The sequence below is a fragment of the Alosa alosa genome, chromosome 17 (assembly GCF_017589495.1).
Source record: "Alosa alosa isolate M-15738 ecotype Scorff River chromosome 17, AALO_Geno_1.1, whole genome shotgun sequence".
Lineage (NCBI taxonomy): Eukaryota > Metazoa > Chordata > Actinopteri > Clupeiformes > Clupeidae > Alosa > Alosa alosa.
The window spans coordinates 9,426,730-9,446,314 of record NC_063205.1 but is presented as its reverse complement, the minus strand read 5'-3'; the positions used below and the strand labels follow the sequence as shown (position 1 = coordinate 9,446,314).

The following is a 19,585-nucleotide window of genomic DNA, read 5'->3' as shown; positions in this document are numbered from 1 at the left end:
GGGGAGAGACAAGCTCAAGAGAGGAGAGATGAAGAGGAGGGGAGAGATGAAGAGGAGGGGAGAGAGACAAGCTCAAGAGAGGAGAGATGAAGAGGAGGGGAGAGAGACAAGCTCAAGAGAGGAGAGATGAAGAGGAGAGGAGAGATGAAGAGGAGGGGAGAGATGAAGAGGAGGGGAGAGAGACAAGCTCAAGAGAGGAGAGATGAAGAGGAGGGGAGAGACAAGCTCAAGAGGGGAGAGATGAAGAGGAGGGGAGAGAGACAAGCTCAAGAGAGGAGAGATGAAGAGGAGGGGAGAGAGACAAGCTCAAGAGAGGAGAGATGAAGAGGAGGGAGAGATGAAGAGGAGGGGAGAGAGACAAGCTCAAGAGAGGAGAGATGAAGAGGAGGGGAGAGATGAAGAGGAGGGAGAGATGAAGAGGAGGGGAGAGAGACAAGCTCAAGAGAGGAGAGATGAAGAGGAGGGGAGAGAGACAAGCTCAAGAGAGGAGAGATGAAGAGGAGGGGAGAGAGACAAGCTCAAGAGAGGAGAGATGAAGAGGAGAGGAGAGATGAAGAGGAGGGGAGAGAGACAAGCTCAAGAGAGGAGAGAGAAAAGAGAAGAGGAGTGGTGTAGGGAATGAGGAGCAAAGCAGAACAGAGACCGCAGCGTCCACACTGGGAACTCTTCCTCCCAGCACACGTATCCCAAGGTGCTTTGCGGCAACCTCCATGGGTGGATGTGTGTATGTGTGTGTGAGCGGGGGGGGGGGGTGGGGGGGGGGGTTGGGTGACCAGAGAATTGGGCTAGTTCATATGTGCAAAGCTTGTGAGAATGGAAAGCTTTAGAGAGTGGATTTCAGAAAGCGAGAACTGGGAAGGAGTTGGGGGTTGCTTTGAGTCTAGAGAGAGAGAGAGAGAGAGAGAGAGAGAGAGATACGGAGGGAGGGAGGGAGGGACAGAGAGGGAGATATGGAATGAGGTGAGCGAGATGAAGGAAGGGAGGGATGATGACAAACATGCCGCGTCCGAACATCCCATCCCTCTCCCTCTCCATCCGGCACTCTGTCTGTCACCATTGTGTATTGGGGATCAGAGGATCTAATTTAACAAGCTCCATTTCCAGCAATCAAGAGGGAGTCAAATCAGAGAGATGTGAGAGAAATAAGGGGGAAAGATAAAAGTCTATTGCCCCAGGCACTCCACAGGTAATGCAGCCGTGACTTCCACCCTTGTCGGAGGATGATGAAATGTAGATGGAGAGAAATATAGGGCTGTGTGTGTGTGTGTGTGTGTGTGTGTGTGTGTGTGTACTGTATGTGTGTGTGTGTGTGTGTGTGTGTGTGTGTGTGTGTGTGTATGTGTGTGTGTGTGTGTGTGTGTGTGTGTGTGTGTGTGTGTGTGTGTGTGTGTGTGTGTGCGGGTCTGTGCTTTTTTTTTTTTTTGTGGAAGAATGAAAGGCTCAGTGTGTGTAGAATAAATGACGCCTCATTTGTCCTTATAGTGGAATCCTCCTGGGCTCTGAAAAAAAAAATCAGTTCCTCTTATGTTTCAGTGTGAAGAAGAAAATGTAGTGGTCTACTCTGATAGCATTCTCTCTTAGTCTCCTTCTTTTCTCTTTCTCCCTGTCTATTATTTCCTTTCCATGTTATATTTAGTCGTCCCATGTACAGTACTGTATTTCTGTGATATTTTACAGGCTCAGTTTTATGAATACTGTGTATTGTAAATAAGTCTTATTATGACCGCCCGCTGAAGCCGGGCGGTCATATAGGTTTAGTCAGATTTTTTTTTTTTTTTTTTTTTTTTTTTTTTTTTTTTTTTTTTTCTTTTTTCGATGCCCAAATTTCCGTCAATGATTCCCGGACACTGAAAGACCGGGGTACACGAAACTTGGTGGACATGTAACCCCACATGGATAGCATGGAACCATCGTTTTTCGTTTTGATCTGTAGCCCCCTCCTGAATTGGACCCCGAAAAGGAGGGTGGGGCAGACACAGTTTTTCTGTGAATATCTGAAAAACCGTAGGGTTTAGGAGGACCATTTTTTTTGTATGTTGATCTCAAGGGGCCATGTCAACCCATTCCATAACCACTCATTTCATGTATAGCGCCACCTAGTTAAACACAAAAAAGTAAAAAATGAGGTGGTGTAATTGAAGGTATCTGTGATCTAACATAGTCAAAACTGCACAAAATTGGAAGTGTAGGATCATTATGACACCCTATGTATGCACGCCAAGTTTTGTGGAATTCCGTTCATGGGGGCCACACAATAAATTAATTTATGTTACTATACACCAACTGGCCTGTAGGTGGCCGGAGACAGTTTTCTGTGAATATCTCGAGAACCGTGGGGGCCTAGGAGGTCCACCTTTTTTTTTTGTATGTTGGTCTTAAGGGGGCATGTCAACCCATCCCATTACCACTTATTTCATGTATAGCGCCACCTAGTTAAAATTAAAAAGCAAAAAAATGAGGTGTGTTTTCATCTCAATATCTCTGGCTGACAAGGTCAAAACTGCACGAAATTAAAAGAGTAGGATCATTATGACACCCTCTGAATGCATGCCAAGTTTTGTGTACTTTCGTTCATGGGGGCCTTACAATAAAATAATTTATGTGTACATTTAGTGGCGACACCAACAAGGATTCAGGGACACTGAAAGACCCGGGGTACACAAAACTTGGTGAGCATGTACCCCCACATGGATAGCATGGAACCGTCATTTTTCGTTTTCATCTGGCCCCCCCGCTGGACTGAACCCCGAAAGGAGGGTAGGGCAGACACAGTTCTCTGTGAATCTTTTATGGTATGTTGGTCTCAAGGGCCCACATCAACCTGGCTCATAATCACTCATTTGTGATTTGCCCCGGTAAAAAAATGAAAATCAGTAGGATTAAAAGAAAGCCAAAATAAATATTCATCATCATCATCATGGCTGCATTTTCAGTATTGGCGAGAAGTAGTCGTTTGTCCACTAGATGGCGCATCGTTGCAGTGAGGCGTAATTTTGTTGGAAGTTAAAAGTGGGTTGGAAAAAAAACAATGGGCGCTTCATACAAGGACTGTAATTTACACTTGTTTAACATCTAATAAGGATAGGACGATGTTCACATGAAGTGTAATTCCCATTTCTTCTTGAAGCCGAAATAAATCTAAGGATGTTTTTCGGACATGCTTGGTTTTACTGCAATACGTTAATCTTGTAATATCAATAAGGACCTAGGTAATGTTACCGTTAAGCGTTGGTTGAGTGATGGAGGCATTTGATTGATTGCATTTGTAGAAAACTATAAATGCGGTTATACCAAGCAAATTGATAGCAGCACTGTTTGTATCTTTTCGACTGTCATTTATTGCACGTGCTACAAAATCATTCTGTGCAATGGAAGATTTACCAACGTTACACCGGGTCTGATACAGTTTTGCCTATACATGCGGAGACTGAGGCGCCTGTTTATTTTGTTTTAAGTGCGTGCAGGGTGTGAGAGGGGAATCGATGTGCTTTGATTACAGCTTGGTAGTTGTAGTCTGTGAAATTAAAAAGCACGTATTGTGAAGTATCCAAACAATGACACCTTCATTTCATTATGGCTGCTTTAGCAAAACACCTTAAGCTACTGTGTAGTGGGTCCCATTTAGAAGTGGCTACTTCATTCGCTGGGCTTTCCTTGACTCCATGGAGCTGCGTGAATGTTATTACAACTTTTCGCCCACGATATGACAGTTTAAGTCCGCTTTTGATACTGTAAGGCGTAAGCCATTGGTTTCAAAGGAGATTTTATTTGTGTCGCTAGAGCATAGCCTATTGACAATTTATGTTGTCAATAGGCCTACCTTATAATCCTACCTGTAGCTTAGGGAAGCTAACAACTTTCTATTAGGATCTAGTTTGTTAGTTACCGCTTTGTCATAACTCCCTGATGCATTTTGCATTTAGAATAGCCAGAGCGTGTATATCTCAATCGAGGAAAATTAAACAATATCGGTGCCTATGGACTAGGCTGGGTGAACCCAGCCTGATCTGCCCGCTATTTATTTTTGATTTCTTAAAAAAGATTGAGCTTGGTCTGATGAAAGCCAGACTAGCCATGGACCTCAGTTAAACAATGCAAGGGAACATGAATCAGCTTATATTTTAACTAACAATAACGGACAAAAGCTTTTTCAACTTTGGCCCGTTAAAATGTGTATGAACAGTCTAGCTTTAACGCATTTCATCAAGGCCCATTTGGACATGTCAGTTATTTGCACCACTGGTTAGATGTAAAACAGCATTTCGTTTCAGACTAGGCTACTGTTACTTAATTTGTGCATTAACAATAACGTTTCAGACTACTGTTACTTAATTTGTGCATTGACAATAAAGTATTACATGAACTAAAGATGACTAAAATCTTATGTAGAAGAAGAAACATTCACAAAAAAAATCCATCCATCCAAAATGACCTTTGTTTTTGATAGCTGTTGAAAACGGCATGGAACTGACAGAGATGTTTTTGTTTATAAATACATAAAAAATAAATAAATAAATAACATTATGCTGATACCTTTTGCTTTTCCCAAATACAATGTAGCCTACAGGTGTAAGTGACCTTTCATCAATCCAGTTGCAATGGATGAACTGTGATGAACTGCCCTACTTGTGATTGTTTAGAGATTTTAAAGGTTTTATAACAATTCTACATCTTCTTTGGCTATTCTACAATCTATTCACCTTTTCAGCACCAGTAGGGTACTTTCTGTGCAGCCAGACACACACACCTCAGGCATGCCAAACAAGCATACACAAAAGTTTCAAGAGTGGGGATGGAGTAAAATATGGAGACAAATTGAAGTGTGATTTATTTTCGCGGAACGGATGTACAGGACTGAGCGGCGGCCATATTTTGTACCGCTATGCGGTACATCTAGTTTTGTCTTATATCGTGTTTGTTATATCAAACAAATGTGTGTTCATGATCAATTGATTTGTCTCATACTTTACATAAGCTTAAGCATATTCTGTAAACTATAGGTGAGATATTACGCTACCTATTACATTTTTACATGCACCCAGAGTGCTGCAGCATGCATGCAGTTAAATGCTTTGCCATAGTACAATGCAAAGTTGCTCTTCGGAACATTTGTGAACATTTTAAGCTAACTTGTTGAACTGTTAACCTTTCACACCTCTACCTTTCCTAAAGTGGTCTGTGTCTTGTCGTGGATTAGTAATTTCTGTGTTCTTTCTGAAAAGCTCAATAAATCCCTAATACCATATGGTGGGGAGGGAGACCAGTGTTGCCACTAAACAAACCCCTTAAAGACAGAGCCTGGTGGCGCAGCATGCCAGTAGGAGCACGCCGCACACAGCCCTAACGCTAAGGACTGCAAATGAGTAGATTTGGAGCGCATAGAACTGCAAACACACACACACACACACACACACACACACACACACACACACACGCACACACACACACACACACACACAGACACACACACACATTTTAACCATTTATTTATGTCCACATGAAGAAAATGGTACAGAGACACAAATATTAAGAATGCAGTACAATACATATGCAAACCCATGGACCAGTAGCCACACACGCGCATACACACACACACAAACCCATGTGTGTCTTTGGCCAACCCTTGAACTGCATATGGATTTGCACCACAATGGCACATGGGGTCATGGCACAGACTCGTAGTGGGGAGTGGGGATACAAAGGAGGCTTTTGTGCACGTGCTTTCACACTGGAGCTCCATATCACTCACTTAGAGGAGTGTATGGAATGTATCAGCATCAGTCCCACATGAGAGTGTGTATGTTGAATCACTTCAGATCAAGCTATTTTGTTCTGAGCACCTCCTCTATAAAATGCATGACTAATCTCTGATTATTAGATAACATCTACAGATGACAACTATACCGGAACCAGAGAATAAGTGAGTTAGTGAATGTATAATGCAAATCAGTAATGCGTTTTGTTGCGGTTACTATATGTTGTAGCAGTATGGCGGGCACTTAGTGAATTTGTGTCTTTTAATAAGCCTATGAGTGCTGGGCCGTCTGAGACAGAGCTGTGGGTGTTCCGCACTGAGCAATTTGCTGACTGTGATAAAGGCATCCATGTAGAATGTGTTGCCCTTAATTTTGGACGCGTCGCTGCTGATGTTCTCTGGGCCCTTGTGCCCCCAACTCCTCATATTCATTATTGTTTTGATCATTAGGCAAGTCTAGCACTGGTGGCATGCTATTAAAGTCAATCTAGTCATTTCTCCCTCCCCGTTGGCCTTTCTCTCTCCCCCATTGCCTCCATCTCTTCTATCCTTTCACTCTCACTCATAGGCATACAGAAACACACACACACACACACACACACACACACACACACACACACACACACACACACATATAACCGACCTTGGCTATTTTTTTTTTTTTTCTGTAGATAGGAGAGGTCCTTTTTGGCCACAGTATCCTTCACACAAACTGACTGGGGGCAAAAACAAAGGTTTCTTTCCACTTTATTGTAATTTTTATTGATTTAAATTAGCCCACCAGAAGACAAGACATGGCCTTGGTTAAATATTCATCGCATCAGAGGGCACAATGCTGAACCTTAACACAGTAAAAATTGGTCTTCATGCTTGATTTGTTTGATGTGTACCTTAAGCTACAGTATGTGAATCAATGTAAACACTCAGGCATACACATACATTAAAATTACTCTGACATTCCATCTCATGTGGAGATGTTTTTTTTCCCTTTGAGAAAGTCAGTTTACAGTGGAGCAGCTTTCCGCAGTACGCGCCCGTTTTAATTTGTTCCAGGAATCCCTGAAACCCCCCCAAAAACATGCAAGAGATACACACAAAACACACACACACACACACACACACACACAAAACAAGCAAACAATCTCAGGCGGATAATGACAAAGTCAACATACTCTTGTTCGTCGTGTGGAGCACTAGTCTCCGAGGGACTCATAGATGTGAAGCGAAAGCACTTTTCAGAGTTCGTCTGCTGGCTGGGTTTCCGAGTCCCTCACTTTTCTTTCAAGGTCGCAAGCTGCTGCCGGCTCCTACAACAGAACAGGATCTGTCAAGCAATCAGCACCAGTCAAGCACCCCCAGTCACACCCAAACACCCTTCACCAAAACAACCACAACAACAACAACAACAACAGCATCAACAAAACTTCACAGAAACCCCCTCATTCCAAACACCGGTCTGACTATTGTTTACTGTTGCAGCTTAATTGTAAAACCCAGACTGAGATAAGATAGTAGACTACAGACAAATACACTTTGCCAAAGGGACTGAGAGAGAGAGAGAGAGAAAGAGAGAAAGAGAGAAACAAGAAGGGAACATCTTTAATCTAAATTTGCTGGAAAGGGGGCTGTTTGGATGTGTGAGTCGTGTTTGCAAAGTTGGATGAAAGAGCTGCGGGCTTATTTATTCAAGCCCTAAACAATGTTTGTAAAAACACCACATTTATCTCCTTTTACGATCGATGTATAATTGAATCCCGTCTGGTCATATGAAAATGAGGATTTGGGCCTGAAACAGATTGTCACCGACTCTTATGAGCCTAGAGAGATTAAGAGCAAGCGTTGTATGTTAATGCTCTTGGCAATATCATGGCGTTGTTATCGAACGCTTATTTGACAGGGCTTTAGTTTGTGCATTCCTCCACGTGAGTGTTTGTTGCCGTCTGCATGCCCTGTCTATGACCGTGGTGTTATGACAGCGTGTCTCCGTTTAATAAATGGGCCTTCATCACGGATCAAAGTGGCCGTGTATAACCTGTTGTATATCATGCATCTGAAATTGAACAGCATCTCTGGATATTATTTACATTAGTTCTCGTGGCTGTCATTGGAAGATAAAGGCATTCTCCTTGTATGAATTTTCTCGTCACGCAAGAGAGGAGAAGAGTTGTTGCATGTCAGTTATTTGATCAGATGAGGCTCAATGTTTTTTTATTCCGTGCATCATTATACAACTGTCATTTTTCCATGTTTGGAAAGATTAGACAAATCATAACTGACACCACAGCATTTAACCTCTACATTTCCCACATATTGTAGACCTATATTTGTCATTTAACATGTTCCTATCCCAAGTGAAATTGAAGTTGAAGTGTGTCTGCCATCAGTAGCTTTATACTGTATGCTCCATCAGTAGCTATATGTGCTCCATCAGTAGCTATATGTGCTCCATCAGTACCTATATATGCTCCATCAGTAGCTATATGCTCCATCAGTACCTATATGTGCTCCATCAGTAGCTATATGCTCCATTAGTAGCTATATGCTCCATCAGTAGCTATATATGCTCCATCAGCTCAATCAGTAGCTGTATGCTCCATCAGTAGCTATATGCTCCATCAGTAGCTATATGCTCCATCAGCTCAATCAGTAGCTGTATACTCCATCAGTAGCTGTATGCTCCATCAGTAGCTATATATGCTCCATCAGTAGCTATATGCTCCATCAGTAGCTGTATGCTCCATCAGTACCTATATATGCTCCATCAATAGCTATATGCTCCATCAGTAGCTGTATGCTCCATCAGTAGCTATATGCTCCATTAGTAGCTATATGCTCCATCAGTAGCTATATATGCTCCATCAGCTCCATCAGTAGCTATATATGCTCTACGCCACAGACCCCACTGCCACGTTGTTGGCTTCCTGCTCTCCCAGTTGAACAACAGGAAGGCCTGGCTTATGTGGCTTTGTTTGAAAACACGTGTCAGCTCAGTGAAAGGTCTCTTTCTCCCTCTCTCTCTCTCTCTTTCTCTCAGTAAGTCACCCATTTGTTATCACTGGCATCAAAGGCTGCCCGAGGCATGTCTTGTACACAAAGATGGATTTTCTTTTTTATACACTGTACTGAGCCAACCCAGGTCTGATGCTAGGGTTGCAGCGAAACATTTATGGAGTAAGGAGGGTTGTTGACCTGTGCATGAGGAGGCTAGGAGTTTGGGGAGGGTGGGATGGTGAGGAGACAGCATGAACTCACCAGTCCCGCGACTCAGCTGCTCACAACTCTGACAGGGCCACCCAGCCACCACCCCAGAGAGGTGTTACTGCTCTCTCTCTCTCTCTCTCTCTCTCTTTCTCTCCTGTATAGATCAATGGGGGCAATACAGGGGAACATACTGCTGACTTCTCGAGCTCTTTCAACCATGAACGGCTCGGCTTCTGCCCACTCAATGGAACTTCACTTTGGCCTCCCCGCTGTGTCTGTCGACTTTCCTACTTCCATGGCTTCCCTGGTGGATCTAATGGCTAGCAACAGGAGGCCTCCGCCAACCCCTCCTCACGTCTTGAACCTGGCACCCTCCAGGAGCCCCCACCCCACCCCCCCCCCCCGCGGCTCTGCAGCCCAAGCTCACATCGAGAGATTTAAACACGGGTGACTCACGCCGTTAACAGCTGAGCGGGATACCGTGCGGTTTTGGCGCTCCACGTGAGCAGACTGCGTGAGCCGACTCTTTAGGAGATCGATGAGACTCAAGCGCCCAACCAGGGTCTTCCGGTGCTCTCTCAGCACGACTGTGCTTTCTCTAACAAAATAAACAGGAGCTTTGATGTCCCGTCACAATTTCACAGCTGCTCTCAGTCCTTCAATTCCCTTCAACTCATCAAAATGGTTTAATGGACACTGAAACTATTGAAAAGGGGGTAATAAACAAAGATAAAATGTCATAGAAAGCTCATAGAGAGGTCTCATAGAAAAGCATGCTTTATCAGGAGGAGCACCTAGGGCTTTCCTCCTGGCCCTTCATGTCAGAGGCAACCATGAAAAATGCATGAGGTGCACTATCATGTCAAACGTCTATGTTTCCTCACCAAAAACATGTTCCATTATGCATGGTGTTGTGTCCAGCTAGGCTGGTGTAGAAATTACAAAAAAAAGGGGATCCTGTGCATCGCTGCCCCGACTTCAGTGACCAGAGAGAGTGGGGCCTGCAAACACACGCGCTGCAGGAGCTGTCCGTCCAGCCTCTGACTCTCCTGCGCTCTGAAGCCGTATTTGCTCATGAATCATTGAACGGCTGGGCTCAAAAAACAAAGATGCCATGGCTGGAGGACCAGGGCTCGGCTTGGCCTGGGAAAGTGACAGCTGCATTTCTGAGAGGTTCCACCGGGTTTGGGTTTTTTCCCCCCGTCTTTTTTTTTCATTTGATTTTTTTTATGAGCCAGAGATTTTCTCTTTTGAAAAGAAATCGGCAGAAGGGGGCTTTGAGCTCTGGCCCCCTTCATGAAAAGGGGTGCTGGATTGAATGTATATATCAAATGCTACAAACACTTATGTCGTTATTTTTTATTTCAAAGCTTGGGCTTCTAAAAGCCATTTCACATAAAGACGACCCTGTCAGTGGCGTCGAGCGATTCAGAGGGACTTTTTGAAAGAGATTCCAATGAGAGCATTCAGGAGGAAGAGAAGTTCTGCCTAATAGAGTCGGGAAGAAGAGCGAAACCCCAGACCGAGCTCATTATACCTCCCCTAATGAGCAGCAGCACTCTGAGCGGAGACAGCCAGCGTACACTAAGCGCTGTTAATAATAGCCGGGTAATTAATAATAAAAAGTGGGGGTATAGAGCTGGGGGTGGGGGTGGGGGTAAGAGAGTGGCGTAGGGGTGCGTTGTGTGCTCTTCCTTAAATGCATTTGCCTTTCTTACACATTCTGCGCACTGCACATTACTAATGGATATGGGGCGCGTTGACTTATGCAACGTCTAAGGACTTATGCGAGGGTTTAAAAATACAGCTCCATAAGTGTTGGGAAAAAGAAAGGAAAGGAGAAAAGGGGGAGGGACGCGAGTGAGTGAGCGGCTCTTGATTAATTTAAATTGATGAACAGAAATGATTTCCACTGCAGACTGCACTTTGACGCTGATTTGAGCACAGTTGAGCAGCAGGGGCAACAAGATGGCTCCTAATTGTTCAGGCCTTGCGCCGAGTCCACTCCCTCAACGAGCTCTGTGTGCTTTATGCTGTCTCTAATGTCCAAGAACGCGAGGAAAAAAAAGAGAGAGAGAGGGTGAGAGTGAGGGAAAGAGAGAGTATGATGAATGGAGGGGAGGGGGTAGGAGAAGGAAGAAGGAGGAGAATGGTGAGGACACAGCAATAGAAACTCTGGGAGTGAGCTCAGTGAGTGATTAAAAGCTGCACTGGGCTTCTTTTTATAGGGCTGCAGGGAGGCAAAAAGAAAAGAGAGAAAGAAAGAGCAGAGAGAGAGAGAGAACAGAGAGAGAGAGAGAGAGAAGAGGACAGGAGAGAAGGAGAGGAGAGCAATGAGATACTCATCCATTTCAAACCAGACCTGGACTTCTAACCATTTCTCCCTGAGGCCCCTGGGAGCCTGATTTCAGCTGGAGGGCTTGACTGATCTCCTGACTGCTGTCAGTCGCCTCTCCCTGCACCTGCAGTGCTGTGGCACCCGCAGGTCCGTGGTCATAATCAGAATCTGCCTCATGTGTCAGACCAACTGATAGGTCACATGCAACAACCTGAGATATGGCAAATGGCTATGAAGGGCAGGCAGCAAGCAGCCAGACCAATGAATAGCCTGTTGAATTACTGAAATTAAGCAGGTGTGGACTTGATTAGTTCTTAGATGGAAATGGTGTTGGTGGTTGGCTTGTAGGTGACAATCTTGCCTCTGGCCAAAAAATGAAATCCCAATGCATTGCAATGTACAATGATGGGGACACCGTCCCTCGGATGAAACGTCAAACCGAGGTCCTGACTCATTGTGGTCAAGAGCACAAGAGTAGGGGGTTTGCCGGCGTCTTGGCTAAATTCCCATCCTGGCTCATTCAGTCGGGCCCCCTAGTCATTCCTCAGTGTAGTTGCCTCATTCATTCATTTATTCCCTTCCTTCAAACTGGTGTTATTCCTTGCATAATCTGCCATGCATTACCCAGGTGGGTGCATCACATTGGTGGTGGTTAGTGAGGTTCCTCCTTCATTGTGAAACACTTTGGGTGCCTTGAAAAGTGCTATATAAATGCAATGAGTTGTTGTTGTTGTTGTTGTTGATGATTACAAGGTGGTGTCTTTCAGTTCTACTTAAAGCACTGGACTGCGGACCACCCACGGTAGATGTGATGTACTATTGACTGGTGTCGTTGTGATTTGTTATGTGCAGCATGTACGGACAGAAGTGTTGGATATGGGTGGCCATGTTGGCTCTCCTGGTTCTGACGGTGGCAGTGGTGGATGCCGGAAAAGCAGACAAACAAGGTGAGGCTCGTTCGTACTCGCTGTCTCGGGCTGGGTGTGCATCAGCAAATCCATATGCTGGGCATGTCACTTCCATCAATGCAATTCAGAATAGTGAATAAACCTTTGCATAACAAAACCTACCATAATAAAACCACCTACCCCTTGCACACACTTTCATGTAAAACTGTAATATAAAACACTAATTAAAGCAGTAGTTTTGCCCTTTCAGTGTCGTTGCTGTGACGCTTGAACAAAAACCTCTCTATTTGTTCCCACAGGGAAGAGGGAGCGCAAGTCGGACTGTGGGGAGTGGCAGTGGAGCGTGTGTGTGGCCAATGAGGGCGACTGCGGCCTGGGCACCCGGGAGGGCACCCGGTCCGGTACCGACTGCAAACTGAACATGAAGTCGCAGCGCTGCAAGATTCCCTGCAACTGGAAGAAGCAGTTCGGAGGTTAGCTCAAAGCAGGGATGGTGCTAGCGGCCCCAAGACGGTATTTTATGCCCCCAACGTTGTCTTCAAGGCAGTGCTGCCTGGAAGGCACTAGGGTTAGGCATGGGTTAAGGTTAGGGTTAGGGCTGGGGTTAGGTTTAGGATTAGATGCCTTTAAGTCAGCGGTGGCAGCGCTCCCTGGAAGACGACGTTGGGGGCTTAAAACACCATCGAGCTCCCAAGACACACACATTGAAAGGGAGTCGGTGAAATGTATGCTTTGAATGCTCTATGCATGCCTTCACCAGTAAGGAGGATGGCACACAATAATCATTCAGTGATTTTGATTTTGGGATCCGTCGGGTTCCGACCACCAGGGAGGGTGTTTTAAAGGCAAGGTCTCGCTCCCACGTACGTTATGGGATTTCCAGGTGTTATTCGATGTGTGCCGGGTTGCGTGCCAGTCCCCGGAGAGAGAGCACCAGTGTATATTTGTGTGTATTTGTGTGTATTTGTGTGTGTGTGTGTGTGTGTGTGTGTGTGTGTGTGTCGGATGTGTGCCGGGTTACGTGCCAGTCCTCAGAGAGACAGTGCCAGTGTGTATCAGGAAGAGTCAGCCATGCTCTGCATTCCCCCGTGTGCAAATCTGTGTGCGTGGGTACTACTGAGCATGTGTGCCATTGTGTCTATAGGGCATGTGCATGCATAACTGTGTGTATATCAGTGTGTTATGTGTATGTGTGTGTCTGTCTGTGAGTGAGTGTGTGTATTTGTGTGTGTGATGTGTGTGTGTGTGTGTGTTTGTCTGTGTGTGTGTGTGTGTGTATGTGTGTCAGAACGCATGCTCATGCATGACTGGTTGCAAATGGAGCGCAGAGTGCCCGCTGCTCTTCCCCTGAAGGGGACAGGCTGGCTGGCACGCTCACCACCAGGCATACAGGTGCCGGCGTGCTGCTCTCTTGATATCCGAGCAGCGCAGCGCAGCGTTGTGCCAGGGACTCCCCGCGGAGTTCAGTGGGGAACAATAGTGGCCGTCACCTCCTCGTCCTCACCAGCGAGCCTCTTTTCTCATAGCACGCGCTCCGGCCTCGACGCTCCCCACCTCCTGGGGCCACGCGCGGAGCAGCCTCCTACACCGGCCGCCGCGGAGCGAGAGGGAAGTGCGCCGCCCGCTACGGCAAAGCAACACGTCCACAGGAGAGGGAGGCGAGCAGCACGGGGGAGAGAGAGAGAGAAAAGCGAGAAGAAAAGGATGGCAGGAATAGAAGAGTGGAGAGGAGGGAAATAAAAGAATGAAGAATGCATGGAGCCCTGGGTATGAGTGGCCTAGCAACAGAGAGATGGTGGGGTGGGGGGGGTGGAGGGCAAAATGTGGGCAGGCTGATATGCACACACAGACTCCCAGGTACTTCAGACAGAGGCCCATGGAGACGCACGCAGGTGTGTATTTTTTGGAGGAGAGAGAAGAGGCCATTTAAATCGAGGGAGCAGCCAGCGCACAGCCTGTGGCAACAGCCGCCACCGCGAAGCAGGAGGACACTCAGGCGCACGCCCGTACAAAAAACGGTCACGAATCCTAATGAGCGCGGGGAGACGAAGCCCATTTTCCTGGGTCAGCCCGACTCACCAGAGCCATTGTCCTCCTAATGGTGAGGAGAGCGAGGACAAAGCGCAAGAGTTTGACCAGAGCGCTGCCTCCTCGCTCTCCTCTCATGATGCACAATAATGGCCAGCTAGAGGGGGTCCGGGTGTAATTACATTTTCACTGTCTTAAATATGTCATTAGATATAATTCTTTGCTTGATTGCTCCTATTTTATTCCTGTATGTAGTGTGGGGGGAAACAGACAATAGGCAGAGCATGGGGAGAAATTCAAATCAAGACCATGTCCTGAAAGAGAAAAAGACAGAGACAAGAGAGAGAAGAGAGAGAGAGAGAGAGACAAAGAGAGAGAGAGAGAGACACAAAGAGAGAAAGAGAAAAAAAAAACGGGTGATTGTCTGGTGGTTTACCCTGTGTCCTCCTTTCTCCTGCCCCCTACAGGCGAGTGCAAGTATGACTTCCAGAACTGGGGCGAGTGTGACATGACCACTGGGATGAAGAACAGGACAGGCGTGCTCAAACGCGCCCTCATGGACGCCACCTGCCCCAACACTGTCACCGCGACCAAGCCCTGTGGCAAGATAGCCAAGACCAAGCTCCAAGGTGAGGGACTCAAGATTGTCAAATACGGCTTAATCATCTTATACTTCATGCCATGCTACAGTATCATAATATCAGATAGAAGCAGATAGAAGATCTTTTTCAATCACACATAAACAAACACGCTTCAGGGAGTATAGTTCTTAAGGGCACAGCACGTAACTAGCTACTCTTAGAATGACTTGAGCCGATTACATCAGAGCCAGTGCCTAAATCCCCCACAAATTAATTGTGGGATAGCTGCTGACTCATTAAATATTCAGAGTTAATCCTTCACTAGGAGAGAGCCAGCAACTCTTCCCTGATCCCAAAATATTTGGAAGCTTCTTTTTTTATTTTCTCTTTTTTCTAGACGGCAATGCGAAGTAGAAGTTTATCTGGGTTAAGCAAACAATATTTGCGTATATCTTGAAATCCACATGGGGAATATGGCAGGTATTTCTAAAATATAATTTTATCAGTCCCAAACAGACAGTCTGGCAGCTTTGGAAAGAGGAAGGCAGAGGAAGTTTATTAATTGTTGAGAGCAAATTGTTTTTTTTTTCAATAGTTTCCATTCTCAGAATGGTCCAATTAAATAACAAAAATGGAGGAACTGATTGTGTTGCGTCGTAGAGAGCAACAATGATTTTTTTTTCATGTTCTTGTTGTCATTTTCCATTTGACAAGAGAGATTCAGCCTTACCATTGGCTGCACATACAGGCCAAAATACAGCTGCAGATCAAGTATGAGGGGCAATGCAGTAGGTACACCACAAAGCTCCATGCATTTGCTTGCAAATTAATATGTCACTCACTCACTGTTGATAAGAAACTGCACCCAGATATAATAGTTATAGTTAAACTCAAAACTAATTTGGTCCATCAAAGAGTGCTGGATTCATTTTGTATCCAATTTTCTGGTTAACATGAAAAACTGCTATTCCGCCATTCAGTTTGATGCGAAATTAATAACATCATGCTGAAATCAGTAGTGATTTTTCAAAGGGAATTAAGTTCAGTATTTCAATATTTACGACAACAATGCATTACTAATTTATGGTGACCCCTGTTACAAAAATTGGAGCTGAATAATTCACACACACACACACACACACACACACACACACACACACACACACACACACAACCTTCCCCTTTTAAGACAGATCAATCATTTTTGGAGAACTACAGATCCTATTGCCACTTCCCAGTCTGTTAACAATTTGTCTTCATAACTCAATAGCCACAATCACACAGCCAAATGGCGAAAAACAAAACCAAGACAAAAATCATTACAGCAATCCCATTAACGCAATGAAATGACACCAGTACTGAGAGCTGAGATGAATTTGCCTGCTGTCAGCCGGGAGGTTTGGCCAGAGTGTTGAAATGTAACTTGTGTATGTGGTCAAGCTGGTATCAGCGAGATCAAGCGAAGTTTGGCCGACGGGGCTCAGCAGAGGTTGAATGTTTCTGTGGGCAGAGCAAGTGGACAGAAGTAGAGTTGGCACAGAAATGACGATCCAACCATAAATCACATTGGCCCCGGCCCTCTACTGCATATAGCTACTCTCAGGAGCAGAGACGAGGTTATTTGCAGATCCCATGCCCACTTTAGTAACCCAAATGGATTCCTTCTCTCAATCAAAAGACATCGGCGTCTCTGAGTGTGCGGGAGAGAATACTGAAGGGGATATGATTTATTGAGGGAACGGCAATACTTAAAAGAACTGAAGTCGGGTGTGAATGCAGATGAGACAAAGGCAGTCTAAAAACAGGTACAGCCTTGCTGTGTAGCCTAAGGAGGCATTTAAGAAGCATTAGGATTTCTGTTGGAATATATTACACGCAGGGGGGTATAAATAACACACATGGAAGGGTGTGAACAAGGGTGAGATGTGAATGAGAGATGGACAGAGCGACTAAATGAGTATGGGAAGAGGGAGTGAGGGAGCAAAGTAGGATTCATGGACTGAGAGAGTAAGAGACAAAGAGAGAGAGAATAAATGATAGAGAAAATAAAGGGAGGGGGATCTGAGTCACAAATGTCATGCACCTCTCATGTACCTGTGGGATTGTAGGAGTGATTAAATGACCCACTGAAAGATATATAGTTATAGTAACTGACCTATTGAGTAGAATAAGAGTAACTGACCCACTGAGTGGCATAAGAGTAACTGACCCCTGAGTCGCATAAGAGTAACTGACTTAATTGAGTGGCATAAGAGTGACTTATTGAGTGGCATAAGAGTAACTGACTTATTGAGTGGCATAAGAGTAACTGACTTATTGAGTGGCATAAGAGTAACTGACTTAATTGAGTGGCATAAGAGTGACTTATTGAGTGGCATAAGAGTAACTGACTTATTGAGTGGCATAAGATAAACTGACCCTCTCTGTTCAACCTCTTCTGCTCCTTCCTTATCGTAGTATCACTGAATGATAATCCCTTCTCATGTACTGCGCTGTTGTGTACAGTATGTGGTTTCATGCACTGTGTGTGTTTATGTTCTTGTTGTATTGATGGTATGGTTGCTGCGCATTGGTGGCGTTGATGTAATTGAGACATGCGCATTGAGTATGTAGCTGTGTAACTGATTGTCGTTGGTAAAAAGAGAACTTACGTTAAACCCTTCGTCTGGTCTTTATTATCGAATGTGGTATTACTGTAAGGTTGAATGTGTGTATGATAGGGATATACACAACATGCGCCCTCTGTTACTTCACCATGCTCCCCAGTTACAGTAGAAATAAGCTTATGAACATCACTGTCACATGATCAAAAATACAGTAATTGGCCTCCTCAATCCCAACTCCCAATCTACCAGCCCTTGTTGACACTGCCATCACTCACAAAGCACAGACCATAATTCACACTCCTCCCCTCTGGTATCAGATATAGGCAAATAACCCACAAGAAAACACGCTTTGGTAAAAGTTTTATCCCATCTGCCATCACCACTCTCTCCAATCTGACTAGAAGGTAGCAATGGTTTAGTGCCTGTTTAAACATGCTATTCCTCTAGCCCAATTACATGCCTGCAGGTAGGCCTGCTTTAAAAATAGGATGATAAGGAAAAAGATAATTCCAGGTAAGCATTCAATAATGAATACAGATAATATAATAATATAATAAATGTGAAGTGAGCAGAATTTAAGCATGGCTGCATGTGACATTTTTTACAAATCAAAATGACATAATCCTAACAGCTGTTTTGAGTCAAGGCTATATGCTCAGCCTATTGAATAACTTGATGATAGAGAAAACAAACCATTTTGTGGTTTGAAATTTGAAATTTGCAGCGGTGTGACAAAAACAGTCTCTGGGGGCCTATAAGTGACATCACACTCTGTCTGCCACTCGTTGCTTGTCGCTGGTTATGCTTTGCATGTGTGGCATTCTGAGACATTCTTTAATTCGGGACCATTATCGCTCGTTTCAATTTAGGACCTTGCAGTTGCAATTGTCTAAAGAAGTCTAAAGACAGTCCAAAGTAGCCTAGGCCATTCGAAGTGTCCGTTTATTTATTGCACATCATGTTTTACCTAATTTTGAAGAGCCACTGCATACCTGTGTGTGTTGGCGTGTTGTTGCAAAATCCGCGGAGTCATTTTATGCAAACAAACCGCATACAAGGGGTCTTTATTGTTGAGGTCAGACATCTTGCATATCTTGCACTCGCTTAAGTTTTTACCCGTGTAACCGACACGGAAGTTCTTCCAAAGCCCTGCTTCTATCCTCACTGGTAGCTTACAGTACAGTGCTGTGTGGGAGGGGGAGTGGCTAGCGGCGAAAGCCAATGTGTGCTTCTTTTACCGATATATTTAACAATATCTTTTGCATTTCTTATTCAAACAACATCAAATTTGGCACTACACTTACTCATGCCCGCAAGACACCTGCCAAGTTTGAAATCAGTCTGACAAACGGTCAGCGAGATATGCGTGCCACAGACATACAGACAGACAGACACACAGACACTTCTTGCTTTATAGATAGATAGATAGATAGATAGATAGATAGATAGAAGTATAGACTGAGACAATACATTTCCGCCAGGGGACAGTAAAGTATGAATCTGAATGGCATTACAGTAACTGACCTACTGAGGGGCATACGAGTAACTGACACTAGGCACGACATGCTGGAGAGACACTATGGGCATGAGTGAGCAGGTGTGGTGTGAATGTCCTAGCCACTGTTTGAGTGATAGAAAAGCAAAGAACATGACTTGGCACCAGAGATCAGATCAGAGTATGAGTGAGAAAGAGGGGAACATGAGGGGATTATTACTCAGGGCTGAAGAAAATGAGTGAAGGTGAACAAATGAATGAACAAATGAATGAATGAAGGAATGGATATGAAGTGGAAGATATGGTCTGACTGACAGAGTGGAAGAGTATTTGAATGAACGAGTGATTTAGTTATCACAGGAATAGCTGGGTGAGTGAGTGAGTGAGTGAGTGAGTGAGTTAGAGTGATAGAATAGAAACTGAGAGAGTGTTCAGTCAGGAGTTAGTTAAGGCCTGAACTCATCAGAGGGTGAATGAGTGAGTGAGCGCATTAGGGAGTGTGCAAATGATCGAGTGGTGAGCAGTCGGAGCGGGTTAGCGTCTAGCCATGTGAGCAAGGCATACAATTTTCCATGGCTGGGAGCCGGGAGATAAGCAGTGGCAGAGGTGGAGGCACGGGCCTTCGGTGCCTCAGATAGGCACAGAGGATTTTTCAGTGGTGGTGGTAGTGTGT

At 44.9% G+C, this 19,585-nt stretch overlaps 1 protein-coding gene across 1 annotated transcript in view; it reads left to right on the top strand.

Moving 5' to 3' along the window:
- ptn (pleiotrophin) overlaps nt 1-19,585 on the top strand; it is a 40,834-nt gene that overhangs the window by 17,615 nt on the left and 3,634 nt on the right. Inside the window, exons 2-4 of the mRNA XM_048268235.1 lie at nt 12,147-12,241; nt 12,502-12,675; nt 14,698-14,859. Coding sequence (XP_048124192.1) covers nt 12,148-12,241; nt 12,502-12,675; nt 14,698-14,859 — 430 coding nt within the window. The 5' untranslated portion in view covers nt 12,147. The remainder of the gene's footprint in view (nt 1-12,146; nt 12,242-12,501; nt 12,676-14,697; nt 14,860-19,585) is intronic.